General features: G+C 37.8%; 1 protein-coding gene across 4 annotated transcripts in view; it reads left to right on the top strand.

The window, feature by feature from the left end:
• Dmxl1 (Dmx like 1) overlaps positions 1–12,643 on the top strand; it is a 136,132-nt gene that overhangs the window by 108,664 nt on the left and 14,825 nt on the right. For all 4 annotated transcript variants that reach the window (XM_040741836.1, XM_040741835.1, XM_040741834.1 and 1 more), the window contains 2 exons: positions 107–248; positions 8,795–8,855. In XM_040741836.1, coding sequence (XP_040597770.1) covers positions 107–248; positions 8,795–8,855 — 203 coding nt within the window. The remainder of the gene's footprint in view (positions 1–106; positions 249–8,794; positions 8,856–12,643) is intronic.

The raw sequence follows: 12,643 nt of genomic DNA, 5'->3' as shown, positions 1-12,643 counted from the left end.
CCTACAGAGTGAGTTCCAGGATAGGCTCCAGAAAAACAACAAGGAAAAAGAAAAAAAAATGAAGAACTGATGCTCAGTTCTCATTCTAGTTGATGTTGCTTTGTAGATCAGAAGACTTCTTGGTGATACATGCTCGTGATGATTTAACGGCTGTCCAAGGTTCAACCCCATACACACACAGCAACCCTGGCACTCCAATCAATATGCCATGGCTTGGAAGTACACAGACGGGAAGAGGAGCGTCTGTGGTATGTAAACTTAAAGATACTTAGGTTTATGGTTTGCTGTAGTATTTTTTTCCACTTTAGGTTAATACATAAAAGGTGATTCTTTAAATTTTAGTTGCCTTATGTGTTAGAATTGTATGTTTTAATAATTAAGAATAATGTTTTTATTTGGAAAGGTTACTATTTTTTTTTAAATATATTTTGGCCCAGCATGGTATGACACACCTTCTAATCCCAGCACTCTAGAGGAAAGGCTGACAGGTCTCTGTGAAGCAAGCCTAATCTACATAGCAGGTTCTTGGACAGCCATGGCTAAACAGGGAGACCTATCTCAAAATTAAATAAAACATACTTTGTTTTAGAAATGAAAGAGCTACATTTTAATTAGCAATTATTTGAAGCTACAGATCATATGTAAACAATGCACTACGAAGCTAATATAGTAAGAATGAGGTTAAGTTCTTCTTTTTTTATTACTGGTTTTTTGTTTTTCCAATGTTTGAAGTTTAAAATCAGGGCCTCATGTTTGTCAGTCAAACACTTTTTTTTTTTTTAAGTTCTAGCCCCAGTCCTACATTTCCTCTGTGTAGAAAAAAAAAAATGACAATGTGTTGTAGCACATAAAAATTGTATAAAGTTAAATTTTTATATCTGTTAGTAAAGTTTCGTAGTAACTCACCTGTAAACAGTTTCTTTATATTTTTGTGGGTCCTGCTTTCACTCTGCAGTATCAGAACTTATTATCTGCAAAAGATATCACGCTCTGCTCATAAAACCCAAGATATTTAAACACAATCCTTTTTTTCCTTTGTTTTTTTGTTTGTTTGTTTTTTGGTTTTGGTTTTTCGAGACAAGGTTTCTCTGTATTGTTTTGGAGGCTGTCCTGGAACTCGCTCGGTAGACCAGGCTTGGTCTCGAAATCACAGAGATCCCCCTGCCTCTGCCTCCCAAGTCCCGGGATTAAAGGCATGCGTCACCACCGCCCAGCTAAACACAATCCATTTTGAGTATGATATTTTGTAAAGCTGAGACAAAATATTCATTCTTTTAAGAAAAAAATACAAATATTCAAAATTGAGCAAAATAAGTTTGTAGTGGTACAACATGTATTTGAGCACTGATTGTGTAAGAAGTTATCTATAGTTATTCCTCTGTGATTTCCCATTATTGATTAGAGTAAAAAGTGATTCACAGAAGCAAAGAAACCCCTATATTCCGTCCATTAATTTCTAGTTACTAGGGATTTTTTTCTTTTGTTTCATTATCTTGGTTTTTAATACCCTAAGTCCTATCGAACATTGTGTTTCCTTTGCGAACCTATTTTTTTAAAGGAATTGATAGAGGTAATTGTTCAAGTAAAGACTCAGATATCATTAATAAGCATTTTTAATCTTTTAATGTGCCGTTCCTTTATAGCTAATACAGCTATATAATTCAGAAGATCAAGTGATTCGAATCATTTAGTTCACTGTTTTCAAGTACTTGATTTTTAAGGATTAAACTGAGTTTGAAAGTAGAAATTAATAATTTAAAATGAACTAACTGGATCAGTCTAAGATTACAAATCTTAAATTTTGTGAGCTTTAGTGACATTGTATTTTAAAGAGAAACTTAAGGGAAATATAGATAAATAATAAATTTTATTTTCAGTATAAGCCTTAGAGAAAACAGTACAGTTTCTCTTATAAACAGTTTCTCTTATATTTTACCACGAGGCTCGTGGCTTTTTACCTCACACCTTGCTTCCACAAGTGGCTGATGGTGACTCCCCAACTTTGCCTTCTTTTTCCCTGTCTTTGCTTGAATTTCCTGCCTGTCTCAATCCTGCCTGACTATTGACTAAATTAGCTTCCTTATTAACCAATGGTAATAAAAACATATTCACAGCATACAGAAAGGCATCCCACATCACTCTCTCTGCTCTGTTTATCCTGGCTTCCTATCCCTCAGATTCATCCATTACTGTCACGCTAAAGACTCTGCCCTGCCTTCTGCTTAAAATACTCCTACCTTTGTGTAAGCATTCAGATCCCAACTTGAGATCTCAGGAGATTTCTCTGTAGTTCTTACAGAAGACATCTACCCCATTCACTGTACCTCTGATTTTATTATCTCACCATACTATCTTTGTAAGATACATTAGTTGTTGAAATTATTAGTGCATTATTTATTTGTCCCTGTCTTGTAAATAGAAGCGTTTGGAGGATTTGCCTGCCTCATAGGTGGATGTGCACTATAGAGAATAGTGCTGGACACATGTAATGTTCAAAATAGTTCTTTATACACCAAAGCATTATAATTTAGAAATCTAACTGTGGAATTCCTTTTGCAGTTGAATATTCTTCCTGTACAATTTTAGGGCTGTTTTTTTGGAATAATTTTATTTCATTGTATTTTTAGCATAGTATTTCCACTTCTTCAGCTCATTCTTGATCATTCCTATTTCCCTACCCAGCCAATTTCATGCGCTCTCTCTCTCTCTCTCTCTCTCTCTCTCTCTCTCTCTCTCTCTCTCTCTCTCTCTCTCTCTCTCTCTTAAAAGAAAGAAAAAAAGAGAATCAAAACAAAAAATAACCAAAACAAAGCAAAAAGTCCACAAAATATATGGAATCTGTTGTATGTTGACCCAACTACACCTGGGTATGGGGCCTGCCCTAGAGTGTGGTTGATAGATCCAATGGCAGTCCAGTAGTGAAAACTAGTTTTCTCATTGCTAGTAGATACTAATTGCAAATAGCTTCTTGGCTAGAGGTAGGACTTTGTGTCCACTTCTCTTTCTCCTTGCTGTCTTTTTGTCTGGTTTGAATTTGTGCAGGTCTTATGCTTGCTGTAGGAGTCTTTTTGAGTTCATATATGCATCTGAGCTATTGTATCTAGAAAACACAGTTTCCTTGGAATTATCCACTACCTATGGCTCTCAAAGTCTTTCTGTCTCCTTTTAACATAAATCTTTGAGCTTTGAATGGGTAGAAGTTTGATAAAGATGTCCCATTCAGAACTGAGTGCTCCAAAGTGTCTCAGTCTCTACACATTGTGTGCAATTGTGGGTTTCTGTGTTAATTCCCATCCTCAGAATCCATCCTGGCTAAGGATATTGAGCACTTTTAAGTGTCTCTCAGCCATTTTAGACTCCTCTATTGAGAATTCTCTATTTAGATCAAAAGAGATGAAGATGTTCAGAATTGAGACTTCTTGGTGGATTTCTCCTGTGATAAGTATGAAGTGACCTCCTTCATCTCTTTTGATTGATTTTAGTTTAAAGTCTAATTTGGTAGATATTAGGATTCCTACCCCTGCTTGTTTCTTGGGCCTATTTGATTGGAAAATCTTTTCCCAACACTTACCTCTGAGATAACGTCTGTCTTTGAAGCTGAGGTGTATGTCTTGTATGCAGCAGAAGGATGGATTCTGTCTTCGAATCCAGTGTATTAGCCTGTGTCTTTTTATGGGGGAGTTAAGACCATTAATAAATACTGAGGGAAATTAATAACCATTGATAGTTCATTCTCATTTGATTTGGAATGGTTGTTGTTGGTGGAATTGTATGTGAATTTCCACCACTTTTCCTTTTGCCTGTTGGTATAGTGGGATTATCTATTGCCTATGTTTTTTTGGTTATAGTTAACTTCCTTGGTTTGGAGTTTTCCTTCCAGAATTTTCTGTAGGGCTGGGTTAGTGGATATGTATTGTTTAAATCTGGTTTTGTCATGAAATATCTTGTTTTATCCATCTATATTGATTGAAAGCTTTGCTGGGTTTAGTAGTCTTGGCTGGCATCCGTGGTCTCTTAGTGTTGGTAGAATATCTATCCAGGGGCACGGAGATGGCTCAGAGGTTAAGAGCACTGGATATTCTTCCAGAGGTCCTGAGTTCAATTCCCAGCAACCACATGATGGTTCACAACCATCTGTAATGAGATCTGGTGCCCTCTTCTGGCCTGAAGGCATACATATGGGCAGAACACTGTATACATCATAAATAAATAAATCTTTAAAAAAAAAAAAAGAATATCCAGGACCTTCTAGCTTTCATAGTTTCCATGGAGAAGTCAGGTGTAATTCTGATAGGTTTGCCTTTATATGCTACTTAGCCTTTTTCCCTAGCTGCTCTTAATATTATTTCTTTATTCTGTATGTTTGGCGTCTTATGTGTCGAGGGGATTTTTTTTTTTTTTTGGTCCACTCTATTTGGTGTTCTGTAAGCTTCTTGCACCTTCATTGGCACATCTTTCTTTAGATTGGGAAAGTTTTATTCTATGATTTTGTTGAATATGTTTTCTGCCCCTTTGAGGTGGGTTTCTTCACCTTCTTCTATACCTTTTATTCTTAAGTTTGGTCTTTTCATGGTGTCCCATATTTCCTGGATATTTTGTGTTAGGGATTGTTGGATTTAAATTTTTCTTCCGTCTATGAATCTAATTCTCCTAGTATATCTTCAACACCTGAGATTCTCTCTTCCATCTCTTGTATTCTTGAAAGACCTGAGGTTGTCAGGCTTCAGGCTGAATACCCCGGTGACATCCCGAGCTCAATAACCAGACAGTTGGATGCAAACTGCAAGAGGTTTATTGTTTACACAGGCGTCTGTGGGCGATTCAGCAGCCTTAGCTAACTGAACGCGCTGGGCTTTAGGACAGTTTTATTTTTATATACATACTTTTGGCAAGCAAAGTAATAGGGGTATTGTAAGGAGTAGAGCTACTGCAGGTGCAGATCTGGGCAAGCAATAGGGGTATTGTTAGAACGCGGGCATAACTGATCCTTCCTGGAGAAATCACGAGGTCAGAATTACACTTATCTCTACAGCCTGCAGGTTTCCATCGTCAGCACTCTGGACCAGATGTTCTTTTTAATTCGACCTTGTTCCATGTCTAGGGAAAGGGACCTTGAGGAATTTTCCACTGAGGTGACCTTTGAGTCTCAAAGGGGGGAAGGGGGCGGTGTATTGAGGTTTTTCATTCTGTTGGTTATACTTGCATTTGTAGTACCTGACCGTTTTCCCAGACTTTCTATTTCCAGCATTTCCTCAGACTGGTTTTTTTGTTTGTTTGGTTGGTTGGTTTTATTTCATATTTCAGCCCTTGCACTGTTCGAATTGTTATTTGCAATTTTTGCTTTGTCTTTTCTTCCATTTCTTGCATTTTTTGGATTGTTTTTTCTTCCATCTCTTTAAGGGATTTTCTCATATCCTCTTTGAAGGCCTCATGAAGTTGTTTTTAATGTCATTCTCTTCTGCTTCATTTGTGTTGGGGTGTTCCATGTTCCAGTCTTGCTGGTGTAGGGTCTCTGGACTCTGACAGTGTCACATTGATTTTTCTGTTGCTCCTTGTGTTTTTATATTGTCTCCTTCCCATCCGTTCTTGCAGTGGGTTCCAGAAGGTTTCTCTTCCTCTCCTGGTGGGTATGGGACCAGGGTTCCCTTCTGGTGGGTGTAGGCAAGTCCACTGTTCTGGTAACTCTCCACTTCCAGGTCTCGTGGGTAGAGAAATGGACTAGGATATTGGGGTGCTTTGGATCCTACTGGGGTGGATGGGAGCCCGAGTGGTAGCCCCCAGGCACAGGAGTGTGGCCTGGAGACAGGCCTTGATAGTCTTAGTCATGTGGGTGGAGCAGGAGACTATGGTGCTGGGGTGCCTTGGCTCCTGCTGCTAGGATGGAAGCACCATGGCAGTACCCAAGCACAAGCCAGTGCCCGGAAATGGGCCCTGGGTTACCTGGTCCCGTGGGTGGAGCAGGAGACTAGGGTGTCTTGGTTCCCGCTGCTGGAATGGAAGACTCAGTTGTAGACCCCCAAGCACAGGGAGCTGGCCTAGACCTAGTCCTGTGGGTGGAGCAGGAGAGACTAGGGTGCCTTGGCTCCCGCCACTGGGATGGAAGCCTCAGTGGCAGAGCCCAGGCACAAGCAGCCAGCCTAGTCTGAGGGTGGAGCAGGAGACTAGGCTGTTGCGGTGTCTTGGCTCATGCTGCCGCTTGAGCATTTTTTTAAGTGTTTGTGTTTTATCTTTTGAGAACTCTGTTTAGTTCTATACTCCACTTTTAAATAGATTAGTTTTCTTGATTTTTTTCATTTTTAATTGAAAATAGGTTTTTTTTCAATACAGAAAATATAATATATTCTGATTATATTTTCCCTCCCCCAGGTCCTCCCCACCTCCCCACACACCCAACCAAGTTCACAGCCTTTCTTTGTCTCTCTCATTAGAAAACAAGCATCAAAATAATAATAATAATAATGAAATAAAAGTAAACAGATCAGAATTGGGCAAAATGAATAAACAGGGAAAAAGAGTCAAGGGAAAAAGTACAAAGAACACAGACATTGAGACACACGTTTGCACATATAGAAAACCTATAGAAATAAAATTAAAAAACCACAGTATATAAGGTCTGTGAGGTTAAAAAAATGTCCCGACAAAGCATTATGAGACAAAAAACCTCCAAAAACATGAATGAGTTAGGTTTGTGTTGACAATCTACTACTAGACATAGAAACTCCCCTTAAGTTCGGTTTTGTATACCCACTGAGACTCCATTGGAGAAAGCTGAGTTTTCTTTTGCATGTGGTCATCAACTAGAGATACCTTCTGGGTGGGGGTTGGGGGCTTGTATCTACTTCCTCTCTGAGCACTGTGATACTATCTGGCTTAGACTTATGCAGGCCTCATGCATGCTACCACAGTCTCTGTGATTTCATATTTGTGTCAGTCCTGTTGTATCTGCAAAGCCTTGTTTCTATGCTGTATTCCATCCTTCCTGGCTATTAACAATCTTTTCTGCCTCCTCTTCTGCAGAGTTCCCTAAGCCATAAAGGGAGGAAAAAATGTAATGAGAATATATTGCATGAAAGAAATCATTATTTGATGGAGACATCTCCATTTAAGATTGAGTGTTCTATGATCTTTGACCCTGTGCACATTGTCCAGTTGTGGGTCTCTGTGTTTGTTCCCATTTGCTGCTTCTGATGATGACTGAGCAAGGAACAAGGAACTGATCTATGTTTAAAGCAGAATGTCATTAGGAGTCATTTTCTTGCTATGTTCCTTTGACAATAGTATTTACTTTTCCCTAGGTTTGCGGCCTGTGTAGTCTCAGGTTCTTTACCATCTTGCAGGCAGGTCACCATTGTAAACAACAGGGTTTGTAGCTGGGTTGATGTTTACCTTTCTCTTCCGGTAGTGTGCAGAGTACTTTCCAGTGCATGAACACTAGTCAGTAGGGGTGAAGCTCTATGTGGGCACCAGCTGTCAACTAATCTTATGTTCAGTGAGTTGTGTAGGTATTGTCTTCCACAATAGGGAATTGCTATCTTGATGAATTTTTAATTGGAAGTCATTCTGATTCATGATTTGCCCCCATTCCTCTCAAGAAAAAGATACTAATATAACAAGGTGGTTCTTTTTGTATTAAGCTTTTCAAATAGCTAATGGTTTCTTTATTTTCTGTTACGTGCTTTCAGAAAAACTTTTAATCTGTGTTTTATTATTTTCCTGTGACATTTTGGTCACAAACAAAAAGGTAAAAAGAAAGAATAAGAATCTTTAGACATATATTTAATTAAAAACATTTGGTAGACATAGTAGACCTGCCTGTTAATATCGCAGCACTCAGGAGGCTGAAGCAGGAGGGTTGCAAGTTATAGGTGAGCCTGGGCTATACAACAAAATTCTGTCTCTGGGGCTGTTGAAAAAGCTCGGTGGTTAAGGATACTGACTGCTCTTCCAGAGGACCTGAGTTCAATTTCCAGTACCCACACGGCGGCTCACAGCTGTCTATAACTACAGTTCCAGGGTATCCAGCATCTTCACTCAGACATGAATGCAGACAAAACATGTAAAATTAAATTAAATCTTTTTTTTTTTTTTAAAGTTCTGTCTCTGTCCTGATCCTACTCCCAAACAAATAAAGGGACTTGGATGTGAAGCTTGAAGTACATTCATCAGTTTTTGTTGTCTGGAGATTTAATGAAACATTTTGTTAATCCTATCTTGTTACTGAATGATCAGTACTACTACTTGTTAACAGCGACTTCTTTTGTTCTGGAATCGAATGAATCTACCAGGATCTTTTCCATTCCTGTCACTTACCAGCTCTGATTGCCTACTTTCTTGCTGCCTGCCCTTGCCAACTCCACACATCTCCACAACTTTAGGCTAGTTCAACAATTTAAAATCCAAAGGAACAACTAAAAAGTTTACTTCAAAATTGATTCACAACTGTTTTACATAGTTGTTTTACTCTTATTTGACAGACTAGTTAAGTCATTCAGAAAAAGATTTAAAATGAATCAACTGGCAAGAAAGGAGAAAAGACTAAATTCTTGAGAAAACTGATTCTTAAGTTTCTCTTATTTTAGCCAAAAAGGGAGAGGAGTTATTTACTGAAGGTATTGATTAACTGGTAGGTTGGAACTGTGCGTGTGTGTGTGTGTGTGTGTGTGTGTGTGTGTGTGTGTGTGTGTGTGTGTGTGTGTGTGTGTCTCTGTGTGTCTCTGTGTGTGTGTGTGTGTATGTGTGTAAAGTTCTAGTCCTTTTCTTTATTGTTACTATAAAATATTTCTTCTTTTACCAGATGACTAAGAAAGCCATTAATAATGTCCGAAGAATGACATCACATCCAACTCTTCCTTACTGTAAGTTGACAATGATGAACAATGATTCTCTTATTTTTATATTTTTTTATATACATTCTTTAAGGATTTCATGGGAAGCTTTTAGGTTCAACTGAAAGATAGTTTTTATCCTATTTACCTTATTTTTCATAGATGAGTTTATGTTATACTAATTTTATCAGGTACATTAATAGAAGTCATAAAAGGGGTTATTAGTAAATTCTTAGTTTACAGTAGGAGACAAATTTTTTAGTTGTTTCTAGAAATCTCATTTCTTGTGCTATAGCTAAAATAAAATAAAATTGAAAATTAAAAACAAGATTTTATTGGAAGTATTGGTTAACTGGTGGTTGAAATATAGGTTTTAAAAAATATTTTATGTCATTAACAATTATATGTATATTGAGATATTCATGTCTTTCCAAAGTAGTAATGTATAGAAATTTTTATTTTCTTTTCTCATAGACAGTTGTCCAATAGAATAAAATTAACCAAGCTCTGTCTTCATTTCTGCTGTATTACAGTGTGTGCCATAAACATCTATTACCTGAATTGCATGCTTTGTAAAACGGAAAGGGTCACAATTTTTAATGAAGAGAATGGCTTCTTATCCTAAATACAAACTGATATAAAATATTATATAGACTTTCCTTAACATTAGTTCATACAACTCTAGAGGTATCTGGAACTGAAGAAATGGCTCAGTAATTAAGAATTCCTGCTACTCTTAGGCTTAATCAAATTTGGTTTCCAGACTCATGTCAGGGGCTCACAAACTCCTATGACTCTGGCTTTAAGGACCTGACTCACCCTCTTCTGGCCTTTGTGTGTACTCCACACAAGTCATACACTTGGTACACAGATACACACATAGAAATAAAAATTAGAGCCTAATTAGAATAGTATTCAAGGCCTGTATAATAAGATGTCAGTATGTTTTAGCACAGCATGGAGGTGGCACATACCTGAGATTTAAGTGCTTGGGAGACTGAAGGACAGTCAGTGAGTTTAAGATCATCCAGGGCTACAGAATGAGGCCCTTTCTCAAAAAAAAATTTTTATTTTATGTGCAAGGTTTAAGTAATATTATTGGCAAGCAATATATTTGGCATTGCTTAAAAATGTTTTTACCCTCTATCGTAAAGTTTATAACTTTTCTGAAATGTTGAAGGGACCTGATGTACTATCAGCTCTGTTGCATATATTCTACCAGATTAATAGTTGGCCGTGAATATTATTAGCCTCAGGCTCATAAAGATATCCCCAATTTCCAAAGCTATCAGTAGACTTTTGATTTTTCGAGACAGAGTTTCTCTGTATTGCTTCGGAGCCTGTCCTGGAACTCGCTCAGTGGACCAGGCTGGCCTTGAACTCACAGAGATCTGCCTGCTTCTGCCTCCTGAGTGCTGGGATTAAAGGCGTGCGCCACCAACACCCAGCCAGAAGACTTATTTTTATAGGTTTCAGGTAAGAAAAAAAACTACCACTGTCTTAGGAGATATTTTCTCTATGGAGAGAATTTCCGTAACTGACAAGAAAAAGACTTGGAAAACTAAAGCTAATTAATCATTTGATTTTTCCCCCCCCCGGTATATCTTGTCATGAACATATTCTCCAGAAAGTAATCTAATTCAAGAATAAGTGCATATTATATAAGTCGATATAACAAATAAAACCATACTTTGAAACTCAGGTAATTCAGTAGGCTTTTTTCTTCCCTTCAGACCTTTTGAAAAATCTTACAAGCCACTGCTAGGACTGAAAGCCCGGCCCATGGTTGGCCTAGCCAGGCAAAGTACCACTGTGCCAGTACCCTAACCCACTAATTTTTGGATTTTACTATACACATTAGATATTGAGATAATACTTTTATAATTTCCTAAATGACAGTTGTGTGATTTTGGGATCTTTTTTTTTTCTTTTTTTTTTTTTTCCCTAGCCCAGGCAGGTATGATAAACTTAATGTCCTCTTAATTCAGTTCAATTCATGACACTCTCTACCTGCAGTTACAACCAGAAACCACAAGTCAAGAGCTCAGTTCAACAGACTTGTTTTCTGCCTCAGATGCCAATCACACTTAGTTTACTTCCCCTATTCATCTGGCTATAAAGGGGGTTCTCCCAACTCCCACCTTTGGTCTGACTAATCTGCTAGCATAATTCACAAAATTCAATTTTACTTATGTCTGATACTTTATTGTAAGGGTTATTATAAAGTAACATAGATGAAGAGATGCATAGGTAAGGTCAGAAGAGCACTGAGAACAGCTTTGTCTCCCTAGAGTTGGGCTCCTTTCTTCCCAAGATCCCCAAATATATTGGGGGTCCAGAAGTGATAGGCAGTCCTTATTCAGCTGTAAGGCAGCCATGTAAGAGAACTATGTAAACTTTGTACACGGTGCTAGTCAGTTTTATTCAAGTTGGGTTTTTTTGTTTGGTTGGTTTTTTTGTTTGGTTGTTTGTTTGTTTGGTCACATAAAATCACATTAATACTTTAAAGCTGTATTGTTGTTTCTAGTTATATGAATTCTAAAGTATGACATTCTAGTCAAAATCTTGGTAATATAACCAGACTTTCTAATTATGTTTTACTATACCGAGAGAATATTCTACCTTTTCAGTGCTGATAATCAAACCCAGCAAGTATGTTGTACATTTCCTTCATAAAGTCAAAGATTAGGTATTTTCATACTGTCCCAAAGCTATCCCATGTTCTTTTTTTCTCTTCTTTGTCTTCTTCTCTACCTCCTTCTCCTCCTCTTCTTTCCTATGCTAAGTGACCCAATTCCTTGACTGTGTCTTCCAGCCCTGACATGCTTTTCCATAAGATCCATTGATGAGGCTTTCCATGGAGGTTTTGTCTTGTTTAGTGAGTTTATCATTTCTAGCATCTTTTCATTAATTCTGTTTATTGAATTCTATTTTCATATCTTGGGTTGACTTCATTTCATTTGGCTATTTATTTTTGTTATTTTATTGTATATACATATCTTTTTGAGTTGTTTGAAAATAATTATAATAGTTGAATTATTTTTCTGGGATTTCTTCCAAGTCATTTTCATTGGAATCCATTACTTTAGAATTAGTGGGGGTAGTTTGCCATTTGTGTGTGTGTGTGTTGCTTTTGCTTCTTTATTGAGACTTGTTTACCTGGAATAGTTTGTTAGTTGCGTCTTCCCTTAAGTTCAGATCACCTATCTTCTTCCAGTGGAGGTGTGTTAATGTACCGGAGAGGTTTAAGTTTAATGAGGACTTCAGGTTATATAATCATCTGTTGTCTTAGTTAAGAGTCATCATCCAAGGATCAGAATGTCCCTATGCTGTCTGTCATCTCCGGTCAAGCAGAGGTCAGGTGTGTAAGATTTAAGGGCTATGGAGTTGAGAGACCTATGGAATACAGATGTGTGGGGATCTACCTGGTTATGCAGGGAAGTAAAGTAAAATCTTGATGGGGACACTGTAGGATCCTGCAGGAGATGGGTAACCTGGCAGCACAGAAGTGAGATTCCAGAGGAAGCACACATGAAGTCAGATAACCTGGCAACACGGTTGGGTGAACTCTTGGAGGCACCGGGAGAGAGGCCTATGAGCTGGGGAAAGATCAGATCCCACCTGGAAGCACAGAGGAAAAGGCCTGGACAAATTAGCTTTTATATACCAAAGATTTTCTGAGTTCTTGTGAGCTTGAAGAATACTCGGGCTAGCTTCTTTCTGAGAGTTTAGGGAATATTTAATTTATTTATGAGCCTATTTCTCTTCAAGCCAGTTATTTAGAGCTCTTATGAATTAATTTTGGCAAAAACAGTCAT

Source organism: Mesocricetus auratus, unplaced genomic scaffold, assembly GCF_017639785.1.
Source record: "Mesocricetus auratus isolate SY011 unplaced genomic scaffold, BCM_Maur_2.0 Super-Scaffold_6730, whole genome shotgun sequence".
Lineage (NCBI taxonomy): Eukaryota > Metazoa > Chordata > Mammalia > Rodentia > Cricetidae > Mesocricetus > Mesocricetus auratus.
The sequence above is the reverse complement of the archived record's forward strand: the minus strand, read 5'-3'. Positions and strand labels throughout refer to the sequence as shown.